We start from the raw sequence: 12,160 nt of genomic DNA, 5'->3' as shown, positions 1-12,160 counted from the left end.
TCCCCTCGTCTGATCTGCCAGCAAATCCTGTCAGTTCCACCTTCAGAATTTATCCAGAATCTGACCTCTCCTCTCCACGTCCGCTGCCGCCGCCCCCAGCACAGGCCTGGACTACTGAAGTGGCCTCCTCACTGCTTCCGCCCTTGCCCCTCCCCACCTGTCCTCACAGCAGCCAGAGGGTCCTATTATAATCCTAGTCAGCTCACGGCCCGCCTCTGTCCAGACTCCTGCCATGGCTCCATCTCTCTCAGAGAAAAAGCCCAAGTCCTCCCATGGCCAGCGAGGCCCTCCAGGACCAGGCCCCCGTCACCTCTCTGACCTCACCTCCTGCCACTGGCCCCCTCACTCATTCTGCTCCCGCCACACTGACCTTCTTGCTGTTGCTCACACACACCAAGCAAGCTCCCACCTCAGGGCCTTTGCACTTGCTTTTCCTTCTCCCTTAATTCTCCTCTCCCAGATGGCAAGGCAAGGCAAGGCTGACAGATTTGGCTGGGAAAGAAACGAGCCCTCATTTGATTCGGATGTTTGCTACTTTTAACACAGACAGCAAAAGCAAGAATAGCCACAGATACCAGCTCATCTCCCTCATGCTGGGTAACACCGCAACAAAAGGGCCCAGACGACTGCAGCATGGATAGTAGGACACACTGTTACTGAGGAGTTAATTCCAGGCTAAGCAGTTCTACAGCCAAGTTAGTGGAGGGAGGGACAGCAAACCTCACACCTCACCAGAACCTCGGGCGATGAGAAACTGTCTCACGACAGCCTTCTCGGTAAACAGGGAGGTGAGTGAGAAATGGTCTCGCAGCAGTTCCTCACAAGCCTCTCGAGCTCCGTGTGCTGAGGATCACAGGTGTTCTGCCCTAGTTTAGATCAGCCTGCCTACGTGGCCTGTGTGGAGACGTGTGAAGCAGCCAGCGCACCATGACAGAACCACTCCCCTACACCTTGCTTGCTCTCCCTCTACCTTCAAGTCCGCTGAAAGGTCACCTCTTCTGAGTCACCTTCCTTGACCACCCTGTGTAAAACAGCACATCCTATCACTCTCCACAACTCCTGCTTTATTTTTCTTAAGGCCTGCCACTCCCTAATGTTACATCACGCACCAACTTATTCCTTTACTGTCCATAGACTCCACCAATGCGATTCCTGAGGGAAAAAATATATCTATTGCTGTATCCCTACGGCACACATAACAAATTCTAAGTTATTGACCACATCTAACTACTAGACACTGTTCTAGGTGTTGCCCGTATCTTAACTCATTTAATGGGCTACCTTTATCTCCACTGTACAGACGAGGAGACAGGTTTTTAGAGGTCCTGGGTATGGAGGAGGAAAGGCAGGACCTCTGGTGCTGGGCAAAGGGATGGTCTTTCCGCCTGGAGAAGCCAGAGAGGTCCCAAGGGCTGTGACTGGGGAGGGGAAACAGGACAGGGGTCTATGGCCAGTATCTGCAAAGTATCAACTTGATTAAGGAATGTCAGATGTCAAGAAACAGAAGCCAGCCTTTATTAAACAGGGTTTCTTGAAGCCCTTGGAGAAGAAATGTCTGCAACTATGGAGAGGGCTTTGGGGAACAGGGAAGGCCAGCGAAAACACCTGACAGCTACCCAGCTCCCACACCAATGTGGAGATCCAACAAACCACACCCCTAACAGTTTTCTTTTTAACATTTTATAGAAAATCTCAAACTTACAATAGTATTGATATAAACTTTCATGTATCTCTCACCCAGATTCAACAATCATAAACACACAGCATGTGTCAAACTGCAGGCTCCATGAGCATTTGAGTGGTTTAGCGCCAGCTGTCTTTGCTATAACCCAATAAACTAGGTAACATCAGGGCACTCTGCACACTTCACTCATTAAAGTTTTCTTCCACTTACATAAACAAATGGTGGACTGGACCCCAATGAAGAAAATCATACTTCTTACTATAAATTGTAGTCATAAAGTTTAAAGCAGGAACTGCAAATTCTGTGCTCAGACAACTATTAAGAACAAGAAAAGAAAAATTCCATGGGGGCCAGCTGGTGGTGTAGTGGTTAAGTTCACGTGCTCTGCTTCAGCAGCCCCAGGGTTCACAGGCTCAGATCCCGGGCATGGACCTACACACCACTCATCAAGCCATGCTGTGGCAGCATCCCACATACACAATAGAGGAAGATGGGCACAGATGTTAGCTCAGGGCCAATCTTCCTCAGCAAAAAGAGGAAGATTGGCAACAGATGTGAGCTCAGGGCCCATCTTTATCACAAAAAAAAAAAAAAAAAAACAGAAAACTTCCACAGATTAGTTTTACTTAAAGGAAGCATACGATTGAGTTAAAAAATGCGACTTGACAGCATATTAGAAGTGTTTATGCAGAATAAACCCACTGATTGTTTTTAACAATTTAGAAGCCTTAACTGTCTCTGTGCATTCACTGTAAATTAAAACCCACACCTGGTAGGATCTAGGGCAGCTCTCCATAACCCAAGACTGAACTTCCTGCAGTATATTGTATGCATATTCATGCTAAGTGGAAAAAATAAAGATAATGAAAAGCTTCAGGTCAGATTTTGTCATCAAATTTGAAAAAACTCACTTCTGGTTTTTCAGGTCTTTGTGCACTCTGAACTGTAAGGGATTGTGGCCCTTATATTAGCCTAGGGAAGGTTAGGGGGTGGAAACGGAATGCAGCTGGGCAGGGACTAGGGCATGTTTCATCTTGATAAGCAGAAGAGGAACACTGGCTACTGATCGTTATCCAACATGCTTCTTTACATACCGAAATATTCACAGCAACTTATTTTCTTTTTAGCTGAGGAAGATTTGCCCTGAGCTAACATCTGTTGCCTATCTTCCTCTTTTTGCTTGAGGAAGATTTGCCTTGAGCTAACATCTGTGCCAATCTTCCTCTATCTCGTATGTGGGTCGCTGCCACAGCATGGCCACCAACAAGTGGTGTAGGCCTGCACCTGGGAACCAAACCCAGGCCTCCAAAGCGGATCACATCGAACTTAACCACTAGGCCCACAGGGCCAGCCCCCACAGCAACTTATTTTTTTTTAAAGATTATTTATTTATTTATTTATTTTCCCCCCAAAGCCCCAGTAGATAGTTGTGTCATAGCTGTACATCCTTCTAGTTGCTGCATGTGGGACGCGGCCCCAGCATGGCCAGAGAAGCAGTGCGTCAGTGCGTGCCCAGGATCCGAACCCGGGCCGCCAGCAGCAGAGCGCGTGCACTTAACCTCTAAGCCACGGGGCCCGCCCTACGGCAACTTATTTTTAAAAGCTTCTTGAAATAAAGTTTTCTACATCCCCAAATCCAGAACATAGGGCAAGTGTGTAGGAATAGTATCAGGAACTTGCCCTATTCAAAACATGTCCCACTTGACCCTTAACTCCTCTGTGAGATGGTTACTATTAGTCCCATTTTACACGTGTTGAACCTGAGGCAGAGAAATTAAGCTAGGAAGCAGGGTCTCAACACACTGATTTCGGTCCACAGGGGATGGGAGGGGCAGGGCTTAGGATTTATTCTGGACCTTAAAATGGATGGGGTATGGGGGTGTCACAAGTATTTGCAGGCCAAGGGTCTGCTCTTCACAGGTTCTCAAAGCACCTTTGAATATTTGGGAGTTCCTGGGCTCAGTGGGTTCTTGGGAAACGCACATTAGATTCTGGTCAAACTGAAGCAGAGAATAAACATTTTAAAAGGGGCTTTGAATCTCACGTCTGGAAATTTTCCTGCTCAGCCATTGTACTGCAAGAGAAAAACCTACCCTGAGTCCTCTAGGCCCCTTTCCTTAGAGCAAATAAACAGCAAGACACTGGACCTCTCTGGGCTGGATTACCACAAAGCACCTTTTGACATTGAGAGCAGAGAAGATTGATCAAGTTGTTATTCAGATCTAGGCTATTTACGGTCTTTATTGACGTCACTTAGGGCAACATTTTGTTGCAGGAACTTTGTGGTTACTATCGGATCCCGTCTCAGACCACACTGGGGATGAGAAGTACATCTTACTTCCTGAGAGGCAGGGAACAGAGGTGCCCCCCTCACCCACCTACAAAGCAGTAACGGTGTTCCTGCCAGCTCCCACTACCTTAGCTAGCTCCCTGAAGCTAGCTCCCATTGGTGGGAGCAACATCCACATGCCAAAGCAAATTCATGACTGTTCAGGTGGGAGAAAGGGTCCTTGGGACGTGTCCCAACTAGCTAGGAGACCCAGGAGGCAGGCTGCCAAAACTGTGACTCAGACTGCCAACTTCTTGCTGTATCCTCACATGGTGAAGCACAGAAAGAGGAAGCAAGCTTACAAGGGTACTAATTCCATCATGAGGGCCCCACCCTCAGGACCTCATCTAATCCTTAATCACTCCCCAAAGGTGTCACTTTCTAATACCATCATATTGGGGAGGGGAGGGTTTCAACATATGAACTGAGGGAACAATCAGTCCATTAACATATGCCCCATGAATAAGGGAAATACAGCAGTTGAGGATGTCCTGGAACTTGTAATCGGGTGGTACTTGGTCCACATCAGCCAGGTGAAGCCACGGACACAACTGGTTAGAAACTCCAAATGAAAGAATAAAGCTCATGGGACTCCAATGCAGCCACCAGAACCACAACTAGAGGGAGTAGAACTGAGGAACTAAGATCAGCTGGAGGTTCAAAACCAGGCCAGGCCACCGTGGCTTAGCGGTTAAGATCGCACGCTCTGCTGCTGGCAGCCCAGGTTCGATCCCGGGCGCGCACCGATGCACGGCTTCTCTGGCCACGCTGAGGCTGCGTCCCACATGCAGCAACTAGAGGGAGGTGCAGCTATGACATACAGCTATCTGCTAGGGCTTTGGGGGAAAAAAAAAAAATAAATAAAATTATAAAAAACCAGGCCAGGGGCCGGCCCGGTGGCGCGAGTGGTTGGGTGCGCGCGCTCCGCTGCGGCGGCCCGGGGTTCGCTGGTTCGGATCCCGGGCGCGAACCGACGCACTGCTTGGTGGGCCATGCTGTGGCGGCGTCCCATGTGGAGTGGAGGAAGATGGGCACAGATGTTAGCCCAGGGCCGTCTTCCTCAGCAAGAAAAGAGGAGGATTGGCTGACGTTAGCTCAGGGCTGATCTCCTCACAAAAAAAAAAAAAAAAAAAAAAAAAAAAAAAAAAAAAAAACCAGGCCAGGCCATCGCCACCACCTTACCACTGAAGACTGAATCCCTGTGACTGAGGGATTTGCCAACTGTTCTCAATGGCTGTATACGCCTGTTAAACGCATTTAATCCTCAACAGAAAATGAAAAAATGCCCATGAGGCTGAGGCACACAAGTTAAATGACTCACCCAAGGTCAAACAGCTGGGAAGCAACAGAGCCTGATTTGAATCTGAACAGAATCCAAGCTCTTAGAACTGCTTTCTAATCAGGCTTCTCACATGTCCATCACACCAAGGTGAGTTTAGTAGACCTCCTCCACCCCTATCATTTCAGGGGAAGGAAGTGGAACCACTTTTTTTTTTTGGTGGGGAAGATCAGCCCTGAGCTAACATCTATTGGCAATCCTTTTTTTTTCCCCTTTTTCTCCCCAAAGCCCGAGGAGATAGTTGTATGTCGTACTTGCACATCCTGCTAGTTGCTTTATGTGGGACGCCGCCCCAGCATGGCTAGACAAGCAGTGCATCGGTGCGCAGCCGGGATCCGAACCTGGGCCACCAGTAGCTGAATGCACGCACTTAACCACTAAGCCACAGGGCCGGCCCCCTGGAACCACTCTTTACGGCAGGGTATAGCTCCTGCCAGATGAACAATCCTGTGAGAAGGGTACCCACCTGATGCTCAGAGAAGCTAGGAGATTCAAACCCAAGCAGTCTGATTCCCAAGCTGACACTGCTCAAGACAATGGGATCAGAAAACCATCTCAGGAAACCCAACTCCAGCCATAAAGGAGATTTCACCTGTACCCATGCCTCCCTCAGGACTCATGTATACCCAAACCAATCCCAAACTCAACCAAACTTTGAACTCAATGTCTCTAACCCTTTTAGCAATTCCTGCCCACTCCCCTAACTAAATTCTTTCCTCAAAGCCTCCCTCCTGATCTCCCTGTATTTTTAATTTGCAAACTGGGTTGAGTAAGCAATAAGCACTATCAATATCAATTTGTTTTCAGGTTTCAATTTTTTAATCATCTCCGTGATGACGTCCTAAACACTACATGAGACACAACAGAATCTTTTTTTCTTCCAGTATTAAAAAAAAATGACATTCACAAATAGTTTTAAGAAACTTCTATATAATCAGGGCAGTGATCTTGAGTAAAAAACACATCTAAGTATCATGTTCATCTCTTATAGTTACATTCAGAAATTGCTTCCTAACCATGATAAACATTGTGTACAGGTTTTTAAAATGTCCCTAAACGCACATTATTTTTTTTTTTAAAATCAGTCTGGCCAAACATTTTTTGCCAGAACAATAATCCTGAGAGGCCAAAACTAAAAAACCGGTAAAAGGAAAAACATCCAGATTCTACAAATATTCCAGAATTTGTCTTTAAATGGGAGAAAAATTGTAAAAAACACATGGAGCTTTCTAAAAGGTCTTTAACAAGCCACCTTGGGAGCTCAATTCAAAAACAGAAGTTGATGTACTATAACAGCTGTTTCAGTGCAGCTCCAAAAATTTTTATAAATACAGCCATTTGGAAGGACGATCCTGGATCAGAAGTTTTATTCCTTGTGTATCTGAGAACAGTAAAAAGGGGGAGAATTGTGATATTGGGAAGGAACAGGCTAACATGCTCACCTCCCACGGTTGATAGATACTGAGGGCTGGACAATAGGAATACCCCCCTTCATCTCCTCCACGCCCAGCAAGAGTAGATTACAGGGGAGATAGGTTGTCAGACCTCCACCCACCCCTGCAAGCATACTACCCCTGACAGGCACCCGAGAGAAAGGGAGGCCTAGGAATGATGTCAGGGGGGCCAGGTGAGGTATGTGCAGGTAGGAGGAAATGAGAGAACATGGCAGGGCTGGTGGATAGAGGTCTGCTCAGTTGTCACATACAAGTCTCACCTACAATTAGGTGTGCATGCCTCATCTCAGTTGTCGTAATTGTCTCTGTAATTTCCTCCTGAGTAGCGGTCATAACCACCCTGGTTTCTGGGAAAAAAACATACAGGGTAGTGTTACAGGAATGTATCACATACTCCTTGACAATATTAAAACTCACAGATATTTACATATCCTATCATATTCTACACGTACCATAATATAAACTTTAATGTGTAAAACAGGACATATTAAGCACATGAATGTTGTGTAGAAATCACATAATTACATGGTATACGACTTACATGTAACACTAAATCACGTTAAGCATTAATACAACGTAGACACAATTAACCAACACGGTACAAAAAACACATACATTATGTATCAACTACCATATATTGTAATTATACAATCTCAAAATTCATTAATGATTTATACATAACTTAAAATATTAAATTTCATACTTGTTTTAGTTTCATCAGAAGTTTTATTCCTAAGAGCAAACACTAGTAACACCAAATTAAGACATATGTGAACACTCAACCAAGCTTTTAAGGAGACAGAAGCAGCACCACCAGAGCATCTCAACCACTTGGCTACCCACCTGCCACCATAGTCTCTGGACCTTCCATAGCCATAGCCATATCCTCCAGGTCGACTGTCATATCTGCCACTCCCATAGCCCTGGTCCCCACCACCTACAGCAGATAAGAAATATTTAATGGCAGTTGTCCAGACATAAACCACTAACAGGTGGCTCTCCCCATACTCCATGATCAAACTTACCACTGCACTTACCTCTAGAGTAGCCGCGACCACGCCCATGGGCCCCAAAGGCACCCCCTCTGGTTCCGCGGGCCGACTTGCCTGCATGGTCCACACGGATCTGGCGACCATCCAGGGACTAGGTGTGGGAGACACAAGGAGGATGGGTTGGTGGTCAGACAGAGCAGTGGTGAGGGAAGAGTGGGCAGGGCAGGCGGGCAAAAGAGCCCAGAAACTCCTGCTGGGCACCAGGTTCTGGGTGCCATGTTCCAGAACAAGCTCCTTTGACCAGAATGGCTTTATGGGGAGCTAGAGAATCCCACAAAATGACCTGAATCCACCGTATTCCCCCTGCTACTACTTACATCTTTACTGAACTCAGGCTGAGTTCTCCTCCCCACTCCTCTAAGCTGCCCAACTATTAGGGCTAGACACCTCTCTTGGTTTGAGGCTTCAGAGTCCATCCCAGAAGACTCACGAGGTCCTCTCCGGGCCAGGCCCGCAGGTCTGCAGACTCTACTACCTAAGCCCAGGGCAGGTCAACCATCCACAGGTGGCTTCTCGGCCTCATGCAGGACCAGTCGTCGCCTCCCAAGCAGCCCGGCTCTGTCTGCCGCTGCCCTCCACCCCCTAGAACAGAAGGCAGTCACGCTCCTGTGAGTGGGCACTGCGGGGCTTGGTGGCCGCGCTGCCCCTAGCAGACACAGAGGGAAAAACAGAAAGAATGGCAGAAGTGGCAGATGGGGACAGAGCCCCTATGTAGGTAGGAGGCCTCACCTCTCCATTCATGGCTCTCATGGCATCTGAGGCATGCTCTGGATTGGTGAAGGTGATGAAGCCAAAACCCCGGGATCGCTGAGTCTCCCGGTCCTTGACAACGACCACTGAGGAAGGGAGAGAGACGGGTAAGAGGAAAAGTGGCCAGGGATGTCAGGTACAGAGAATGGACCCCTCCCACCAAGCCTCCAACTGAAAGTTACCGGGTTTCGCCTAAACCTACAGCTTAGGCCTAGAAACAGAAAAAGGAAACAAGTATGTAAAGGCCTAGGACCCTGGCTTTTCTCTCAATGCTGCTTGAAATGCAAGGGTCCCAGACTTCCTCTCACACTCCCCCTCATCACGGCTCTGGCCCACACCTCACCCTCAGAAATAGGCCCAAAGCTGCTGAAGTGGTCTTCCAGAGCCTGCTCATCGGTGTTGAAGTTGAGCCCTCCCACGAAGAGCTTCCCCTCTTCAGAGGACATGGCAGTGAATTCGAGTCCTGCGGTGAGAGCACGGAGAAGGGTGGGAGAAAGAGTGGAAGTGGGAGGAAGGAGGAAGAGGCTAGAGGAGTAAGAAAGGATGGAGAAAACAGAAAACAGACCCGAGGAACAAAATGAGTAACTAAAGAGACTGACAACGCAAGCCGAAAAGGCGGGAATCCGCGGGGTCAGCTCAGCGAGGCAGCCATTTGGGGGCCGCCTTTGCGCATGCCCACAACACCCCCTGCCGCCACGCCCGTCATTTTGTGCCGCCGCGCAGGCCCGGAACACCCTTGCGTTCCTTCTGCGCCCGCAGAACAAGATGGCGGCGGTCACGTGGGGAAAAAGGGGGCCCGCAGGTGTTGGCTGTCGCGTGGTCACTGCCGCCACCCACGCCGCCAGCCCCTCCCGGCATTCCTCGCACTCGGAGATAGCGCGCCAGCCTCCCACCAGCCGCAAAATTTCACCTCCGAGCACGGGACCCGCCCGCCCCAGATCGCCCAAGCCTACGTGTCAGAAGCCGCTACTCTCCCCACTCGCGCATCTCGCTCTCGGCAGGCGCGGGGCACATCAGTGAGGCGGGGAGCGGCCGCTCCGCAAGACAAACGCTGCTTACCTGGAAATTAATGCGTAAAAGGGCCGAAAGGACAGCTACCGCCGAGGAGCAGACAGACTGGGAAGGCTGCCGCGCGGGAAGGCGCTTGATAAAGCGCACGTAGCGGACACGTCACGGGACGTCCCCCCCGCGCGCGCGGGCGTGCGTGCTCATTGGCTGAGGCCAGCGAGGGGAGGAAGGAACGGCAGAGCAAGGGCAGCAAAGCGCTCAGCAGGTTTCCGGGAAAGGAGGCTCGTTCTGTGTGGTTGGTGCACCGTGACGTTAGCATCCCTCCACTGGCCCCCAGCTGTCTTCATCCCTTCTGTGCACAAGCCTTTTTGCTTTCACACTCCTTTCTGTCCCTGACACCACCCTCACAATTCTTTTTTGTGTGTGTGTGTGTGTGTCAGGAAAATCATCCCTGAGTTAACATCTGATGCCAATCTTCCTCTTTTTCGCTGAGCAAGATCAGCCCTGGGCTAACATCCGTGCCCATCTTCCTCTACTTTATGTGGCTTGCCGCCACAGCATGGCTTGACAAAGCAGCGTGTCTCTCGCCTGGGATCCAAACCTTCGAACCCCGCCCAAGCGGAGCAAGCGCACTTAACCGCTGCGCCATGGGCCGGGCCCCCACCCTCACGATTCTTGACGTCATTTCTCCCATTGGTTCTGATGGCTTCCTCGCTATCTCAGTCGTCTTCCTCTAGGTCCCTGACAACATAATTACAGTCCTCTGTTAACCTCCTTCACCTTATAGCCCTCTAACGTCATATCGCTCGAGGGTCCGATGTTTTATCCCCCACTGTCGCTGATGTCATCACCCCTCAGAGTCCTTAACATCAGACCCTATGTTTTCTTAGTGTCTGATCCTGACCCCTACCTTTTCTTCTCTGCCCAACATCTAGCTGCCTGTCATGGACTCTTTTCCCTGGTGTCATTGCCTTCTCGTTTCTGACTTCAGCCCTCATCTTTATCTGACAGCCTGCTGAAGCCAGTCTCTTGATTTCCCCGCCAGTAGACTGCCTGAGGTGACTTTTACAAAACAGGATGCCCCAATCTTCAGAGGGAGTAAATCCAAATCCACAGAACAATTTTTGCTGTCACTCAGAGTTGCTGAGGCCTTGATCCACAGAAAGGACTTGCACAGTGCACAATGGACTTATCCAAAGCAAGGAGTGTCCAAACCCACTGTCCACAGTTTGATTTTGTCCAGCTTTCAGAGTTTCGGAGCTACCTTTACAATGAATGGATTTGACAGACTTTTCATTTCTGAGCTCCCCATCAAGGAAGAATGGGTTGGTTTGTCCTCAGAGACTCTAAATTTCTTATCCATAGAACGGACTTGTTCAGCCTTCTAAGGGTCAGCATCCCCCCTCCCCCCGCCAAACACAGACTAAATTTGTTAACTTGCGGAGTACAGTATGCTATCATCCACAAAATGGACTTGTGTGGCTTTTGATATATCCAGACCTCCTATGCCCAGGATGGACGTGAACAGATTTCACACTGTCCGCATACATACTGGTCTTAGGTAGCCCTCAGAGAATCTGAGCCCTCACGCAAAAAAGTGGTACTTGTTTGCCTCTTAGAGTGTCTGAGCTCTGATCATATTTCACAGTTCATGACATATTGTCATTGTTGTTCCATGCAAAGCCCCTCATTTTATTCATTCTCTTTTATTCTTGCACTTACCCATCATTCTCTTTCTCCCACAGTTAACCATTTTATTGGATTTAATGTGATCTTTTTGTGTGATTTCATATAAAATCTGCATTTTTGTCTATGCTTTTAATTAAAGTAAATGGTAGTGTCATTCGGTTTTTTCCTTGTTTTTCCATCCAGTATTATGTTTTTAAGATCCATCTGTGTTGTTACAGGTACATCTAGTCTGTCTGTTGCTTCTAATGGTTGCAATAAACTCCAATGTGTGCATCCACTGCATCATTTTACCCCTAGACACTCCCACCAAGGGACACTTGGGCTGCCTCCAACCTCATTTCAATAAATAATGCCTTGTAAATGCTCCCTTATGGGCCAGTGTGAAAATTCTTTAGGATGTATACTCAGAGAAAAATTGCTGGGTCATAGGGGATGTACACACAATTTCTGTAAGCAGGGCCAGATTGTTATCTGAAGTGACTGGAGTGATGTATGAAGGTACCCACGTTCCCCTGTCTCTGCCAACACTGAGCATTATCTAACTTTCAAAAATTTTCCAGTCTAACAGATGTAGTCATATTTCATTAGTTTTTAAATTTGTATTTTAAATGATGGATAATGATTCTGAGTACTTTTCATTTGCTTGTTCAGTTGTGGGTTTCCTCATGTAAATTGCTTGTTCATATTCATATTCTATTAGGTCAATTCCCATATTCCTCTTCTTGTTGATTTTCGGGGGTCCCTCACGTAGTCTGATTACAAATCCCTTGGGTGTTGGAAATTGCAGATAGCCTCTCCCACTCTGACATTTGTGTTATTAACTGTAAGTAGTATCCTAGTTGAATAAAGATCCTT

General features: G+C 48.1%; 1 protein-coding gene across 2 annotated transcripts; it reads right to left on the bottom strand.

Annotated features, from left to right (window-relative positions):
- Positions 1-6,144: 6,144 nt before the first annotated feature.
- RBM3 (RNA binding motif protein 3) lies at positions 6,145-9,766 on the bottom strand. Of its 2 annotated transcripts, XM_058535819.1 has the most exons (7): positions 9,668-9,763; positions 8,952-9,071; positions 8,588-8,694; positions 7,844-7,949; positions 7,650-7,743; positions 7,067-7,153; positions 6,145-6,733 (listed from the first exon to the last, which is right to left on the bottom strand). In XM_058535819.1, exons 2-6 carry the CDS (start codon positions 9,052-9,054, stop codon positions 7,093-7,095), a joined length of 471 nt encoding a protein of 156 aa, XP_058391802.1. In that variant the 5' UTR covers positions 9,055-9,071; positions 9,668-9,763; the 3' UTR covers positions 6,145-6,733; positions 7,067-7,092. The 2 variants fall into 2 exon arrangements, 1 of the variants encoding a protein (XP_058391802.1); XR_009217486.1 differs by having other exon boundaries at positions 7,071-7,153; positions 7,650-7,949; positions 9,668-9,766.
- Between the last annotated feature and the right edge of the window lie 2,394 nt (positions 9,767-12,160).

This window comes from Diceros bicornis, chromosome X (assembly GCF_020826845.1).
Source record: "Diceros bicornis minor isolate mBicDic1 chromosome X, mDicBic1.mat.cur, whole genome shotgun sequence".
Lineage (NCBI taxonomy): Eukaryota > Metazoa > Chordata > Mammalia > Perissodactyla > Rhinocerotidae > Diceros > Diceros bicornis.
This window is presented reverse-complemented; position numbering and strand designations above follow the sequence as displayed.

What these genes read in the sequence shown, in the direction of transcription:
- RBM3 (XM_058535819.1), bottom strand. Translation starts at nt 9,054, where the DNA reads ATGTCCTCTGAAGAGGGGAAGCTCTTCGTGGGAGGGCTCAACTTCAAC. An exon ending in CTTTGGGCCTATTTCTGAGG is followed by an intron (nt 8,695 to 8,951) that starts GTGAGGTGTGGG and finishes TCCCTTCCTCAG; the next exon opens with TGGTCGTTGTCAAGGACCGG. An exon ending in TGGTCGCGGCTACTCTAGAG is followed by an intron (nt 7,744 to 7,843) that starts GTAAGTGCAGTG and finishes TATCTGCTGTAG; the next exon opens with GTGGTGGGGACCAGGGCTAT.